Source organism: Ascaphus truei, chromosome 14 (assembly GCF_040206685.1).
Source record: "Ascaphus truei isolate aAscTru1 chromosome 14, aAscTru1.hap1, whole genome shotgun sequence".
Classification (NCBI taxonomy): Eukaryota; Metazoa; Chordata; class Amphibia; order Anura; family Ascaphidae; genus Ascaphus; species Ascaphus truei.
The window spans coordinates 20,826,165-20,832,226 of NC_134496.1; the positions used below are offsets into that span (position 1 = coordinate 20,826,165).

General features: G+C 52.4%; 1 protein-coding gene across 1 annotated transcript in view; it reads right to left on the minus strand.

Moving 5' to 3' along the window:
* Window positions 1-943: 943 nt before the first annotated feature.
* Window positions 944-6,062, minus strand: part of STX5 (syntaxin 5) — an 18,367-nt gene continuing 13,248 nt past the window's right edge. Inside the window, 2 exon segments of the mRNA XM_075569399.1 lie at window positions 944-2,834; window positions 5,262-5,265. Coding sequence (XP_075425514.1) covers window positions 2,675-2,834; window positions 5,262-5,265 — 164 coding nt within the window. The 3' untranslated portion in view covers window positions 944-2,674.

The following is a 6,062-nucleotide window of genomic DNA, read 5'->3' on the forward strand; positions in this document are numbered from 1 at the left end:
ATACACATTCACACACATCCTCCCCGATACACATTCACACACATTCCCCCGCCCCCCGATACACATTCACACACACATTCCCCCGCCCCCCGATACACATTCACACACTCCCCCCAATGCACAGCCACACACATTCCTCCCCCACTATACACATTCACACACATATCCTCCCCCCCATGATACAGGATAGACCAGTGGATCCCAATCTGTGCACCCTGGCTTGCCTAGAGGGGCGCCGCGATTATCCCTCCCCAGCATCCCTCCGAATATCCATGTGTCTGTGTATCAGTGACTGTGTGCAGGAAGCCGTCTGCACGGATCTCCTGCCTTTCCTCCCCCCAGTCACGCACATCCATCGCTGCCTCTGCTCTCCACTGTGTGTGTGTATATCTGTGAGAGTCTGGGATTGTGTGTTTGGGAGTCTGGGAGTGTGTGTTTGGGAGTCTGGGAGAGTGTGTCTGAGAGAGTGAGAGTGTGTCAGAGAGTGTGTCTGAGAGAGTGTGTGTGTGTCTGAGAGTGTGTGTGTCTGAGAGAGTGTGTGTCTGAGAGAGAGTGTGTGTGTGTCTGAGAGAGAGTGTGTGTGTGTCTGAGAGTGTGTGTGTCTGAGAGAGTGTGTGTGTCTGAGAGTGTGTCTGAGAGTGTGTGTGTCTGAGAGAGTGTGTGTCTGAGAGAGTGTGTGTCTGAGAGTGTGTGTCTGAGAGAGTGTGTGTCTGAGAGAGTGTCTGAGAGTGTGTGTGCGTCTGAGAGTGTGTGCCTGAGAGAGACACAAAATGCGCACTGCAACTGTTAGGTATGTATATACACCTTTGTTTTTACTTTGGGCGCCGCGGAAAAATCCTGATCGCCTTGGGGAGCCTTGAACCGAAAAAGTTTGGGAACCGCTGGGACAGACACAAACCAGGATACTGACTTTTACACACACACAAATCAGACCAGACTCAGAGAGCTGAAATGTTAAGTATATTTCCGGCATCCTGCGCTATATACAGTCTGTACAGAGGGGATAGGGCCACGGCTCACACCCAGGGGGGCTCCGGAGGGGGGGAACCAGAGTCCTGTGTGATCTATGGAATGTGTTTAAAAAAACAAACAAAAAACTCACTTAACCCCTCCCAGATACCCAGTCACTTAACCCCTCCTCTCCCAGATACCCGCAGTGTCACTTAACCCCTCCTCTCCCAGATACCCGCAGTGTCACTTAACCCCTCCTCTCCCAGATACCCGCAGTGTCACTTAACCCCTCCTCTCCCAGATACCCGCAGTGTCACTTAACCCCTCCTCTCCCAGATAACCGCAGTGTCACTTAACCCCTCCTCTCTGTGGACAGGGGTTACTTTAATTTTAGGGAATAATTTAAAAAGAAAATAATATTAAACTGTTTACAAGAGGCTAAAATAAAAGTATACAAAGGCAGGGCGTCACTTAACCCCTCCCTTGCCTGAGCCCTGCAGTCATTTAACCCCTACCCTGCCCGTCACTTAACCCCTCCCTGAGCCCCTGCAGAGCGTCACTTACCCCCTGCCCGAGCTACCTCCTCCACCTTATTAATTTGGAGGAGGGGGAACAGGGGACAGCAGATGAGAGACTTCATAACACCGCTCCTCCCCCTCAACACACACAATGATCCATTCACGTGTCAGAAGTGCACACGTGTGTGCATGTGTGTATACCCACTTCCATACTCGCATATATATCCACACACCACTGTTATATACAGTATACACACACAAACACAGAAGCATTTTGCATGTATGTGGGTGATCTTTCCACAGACATTTCTTTAAATACATGCACACATCTCGCTATATACAGTCTGACGAATATCTTTGTGAACTATATACACAGGTGTGTATATTTATATACACAGGTGTATACCGTATGAACACACAGATACTCTCACTCACATACTTCCTCGATGATACAGTCTCTGCCTATACTAGATCATACTCACGTACTCCTCTCGCTTGTGTGTATAAACACACACACCTCTCTCACTCTAGTATATACATATATACAACCACTCTCACTTGTGTATACACACACCGCTCATTCATGTATACATACACACACCGCTCTCACTCGTGTATATACACACACCTCACGTGCGTGTGTGCGTATACACACACACACGCCTTTCTCACTCGTGTATATATACACACACCTCTCGCTCGTGTCATATACACATAGATACACATTCCTCCCCCACTCACTTGTGTACATATATATATATATATACACACATACATATACACACACACACACACACACATATATATATATACACACACACCTTTCGCTCATGTATATACACACATATACACACACACCTCTGGTGTATATAAACACAAACCTCTTACTCGTTTATATACAAACACACCTTATATATGTGTGTATATATATATATATATATATATATATATATATATATAATATATATATATACATACATACATACATACATACATACACATATATATATATACACACACACACACACCTTTCACTCATGTATATATATACACACACACACACACACACACACACACACACACACACAGACTCCTACTTCACCCCTCCCTGCTCCTGGTAGGAGGGCCTGCAGGGGAGGCAGGATGGAGTGTGTGTGTGGGGGGAAGGGGGGTGGGGGTGTGTGTTGCAGTTTTTGGGTTGGGTCCTAGGCCAGGAAGACCACGAAGATGATGAAGAAGACGATGAGAATGAGGAAGATCTTGATCATGAGCCAGCGATTAGAGGTGACGGACTGGAAATATTTCAGGATCTCGGAGTGAGCGGCTTCAACGTTTAGCTGCGTGTCTTCCACATTCCCGTCAATCCTGCGGGGGGTGAGAGACGCGTCAGAGGGGGGGAGGGGTGGTGGCGGGTGAGTGGGTGCGGGTGCGGGGGGGGGAAGAGTGTGTGCGTAGGAGAGGGGGGGGAGAGTGCATAGGGCAGGGGGAGAGTGTGCGTAGGGGGGGAGAGTGTGTGTGCGTGGGGGGGAGAGTGTGTGCGCGTGGGGGGGAGAGTGTGTGTGCGTGGGGGGGAGAGTGTGTGTGCGTGGGGGGGAGAGTGTGTGCGTGGGGGGGAGAGCGTGTGCGTGGGGGGGAGAGCGTGTGCGTGGGGGGGAGAGCATGTGCGTGGGGGGGAGAGCGTGTGCGTGGGGGGGAGAGTGTGCGTGGGGGGTGAGAGAGAGTGTGCGTGGGCGGGGGGGAGAGTGTGCGCGTGGGGGGGGGAGAGTGTGCGCGTGGGGGTGGGAGAGAGAGGGGGGGAGAGTGTGCGTGGGGGGGGAGAGTGTGCGCGTGGGGGGGGGAGAGTGTGCGCGTGGGGGGGGGAGAGAGAGGGGGGAGTGAGCGTGGGGAGGGTGGAGAGAGTGTGCGTGGGGGGGGAGAGTGTGCGTGGGGGTGGGGAGAGTGTGCGTGGGGGGGGAGAGTGTGCGTGGGGGGGGGAGAGAGTGTGCGTGGGGGGGGGAGAGAGTGTGCGTGGGGGGGGAGAGAGTGTGCGTGAGGGGGAGAGAGAGTGTGCGTGAGGGGGAGAGAGTGTGTGCGTGGGGGGGAGAGAGTGTGTGCGTGGGGGGGAGAGAGTGTGTGCGTGGGGGGGAGAGAGTGTGTGCGTGGGGGGGAGAGAGTGTGTGCGTGGGGGGGAGAGAGTGTGTGCGTGGGGGGGAGAGAGTGTGTGCGTGGGGGGGAGAGAGTGTGTGCGTGGGGGGAGAGAGTGTGTGCGTGGGGGGGAGAGAGAGTGTGCGTGGGGGGAGAGAGTGTGCGTGGGGGGAGAGAGTGTGGTGCGTGGGGGGGAGAGAGTGTGTGCGTGGGGGGGAGAGAGGTGGGGAGGGTGGCGCGTGGGGGGAGAGTGTGCGCGTGGGAAGGGAGAGAGTGTGCGCGTGGGGGGAGGGAGAGAGTGCGCGTACGGGGAGGGAGAGAGTGCGCGTACGGGGAGGGAGAGAGTGCGCGTAGGGGGAGGGAGAGAGTGCGCGTAGGGGGAGGGAGAGAGTGCGCTTAGGGGGAGGGAGAGAGTGCGGGTAGGGGGAGGGAGAGAGTGCGGGTAGGGGGAGGGAGAGAGTGCGGGTAGGGGGAGGGAGAGAGTGGCGTAGGGGGGAGAGAGTGCGCGTAGGGGGAGGGAGAGAGTGCGGGTAGGGGGAGGGAGAGAGTGCGGGTAGGGGGAGGGAGAGAGTGCGGGTAGGGGGAGGGAGAGAGTGCGGGTAGGGGAGGGAGAGAGTGCGTAGGGGGAGGGAGAGTGTGCGTAGGGGGAGGGAGAGTGTGCGTAGGGGGAGGCAGAGAGTGTGCGTATGGGGAGGGAGAGAGTGTGCGTAGGGGGAGGGAGAGAGTGTGCGTAGGGGAGGGAGAGAGTGTGCGTAGGGGAGGGAGAGTGTGCGTAGGGGGAGGGAGAGTGTGTTCGTAGGGGGAGGGAGAGTGTGTTCGTAGGGGGAGGGAGAATGTGTTCGTAGTGGAGGAGAGTGTGCGTAGGGGGAGGGAGAGAGTGTGCGTAGGGGGAGGGAGAGAGTGTGTAAGAGGGAGGGAGAGAGTGTGTAAGGGGGAGGGAGAGTGTGTGTAAGGGGGAGGGAGAGAGTGTGTAAGGGGGAGGGAGAGAGTGTGTAAGGGGGAGCGGAGAGAGTGTGTAAGGGGGAGCGGAGAGAGTGTGTAAGGGGGAGCGGAGGGAGTGTAAGGGGGAGCGGGGGGAGTGTAAGGGGGAGCGGAGGTACACACACACACACACACGTATTCTATACATACATACATACAGTCATGATTTAAACAAAAATAAGGCCAAAATGGAGAAGCCGTGTGTGTAAAACTAAGTATACCTTATGATTCAATAGCTTGTAGAACCACCTTTAGCAGCAAAACTTGAAGTAATCGTTTTCTGTATGACTTTATCAGTCTCTCACATCGTTGTGGAGGAATTTTGGCCCACTCTTCTTTACAACGTTGCTTCAGTTCATTGAGGTTTGCGGGCATTTGTTTATGCACAGCTCTCTTAAGGTCCAGCCACAGCATTTCAATCGGGTTGAAGTCTGGACTTTGACTGGGCCATTGCAACACCTTGATTCTTTTCTTTTTCAGCCATACTGCTGTAGATTTGCTGGTGTGCTTGGGATCATTGTCCTGTTGCATGACCCAATTTCGGCCAAGCTTTAGCTGTCGGACAGATGGCCTCACATTTGACTCTAGAATACTTTGGTATACAGGAGTTCATGGTCGACTCAATTACTGCAAGGTTCCCAGGTCCTGTGGCTGCACAACAAGCCAAAATCCTCACCCCTCCACCACCGTGCTTGACAGTTGGTATGAGGTGTTTGTGCTGATAGGCTGTGTTTGGTTTCCGCCAAATGTGGCGCTGTGCATTATGGCCAAACATCTCCACTTTGGTCTCGCCTGTCCAAAGGACATTGTTCCAGAAGTCTTTTGGTTTGTTCAACTTTGCAAACCTAAGCCGTGCTGCCATGTTCTTTTTAGAGAGAAGAGGCTTTCTCCTGGCAACCCTTCCAAACAAACTATACTTGTTCAGTCTTTTTCTAATTGTACTGTCATGAACTTTAACATTTAACATACTAACTGAGGCCTGTAGAGTCTGAGATGTAACTCTTGGGTTTTTTGCAATTTCTCTGAGCATTGCACGGTCTGACCTTGGGGTGAATTTGCTGAGACGTCACTCCTGGGAAGATTGGCAACTGTCTTGAATGTTTTCCACTTTTGAATAATCTTTCTCACTGTAGAATGATGGACTTTAAATTGTTTGGAAATGGCCTTATAACCCGTCCCAGATTGATGGGTGGCAACAATTGCTTCGCTAAGATCATTGCGGATGTCTTTCCTCCTTGGCATTGTGTTAACACACACCTGAATGCTCCAGACCAGAAAACTGCTAAAACTTCGACTTTTATAGAGGTGGTCACACTTGCTGATGATCAATTAATCAAGGGCATTTGATTAGCAGCACCTGTCAGCTACTTAGCATCTTAATTCCTATGGAAGCAGTAAGGGTGTGCTTAGTTTTTCATACATGGCTTCTCCATTTTGGCTTTATTTTTGTTAAATAAATGACACAGTGTATTATGTCATGTGTTGTTG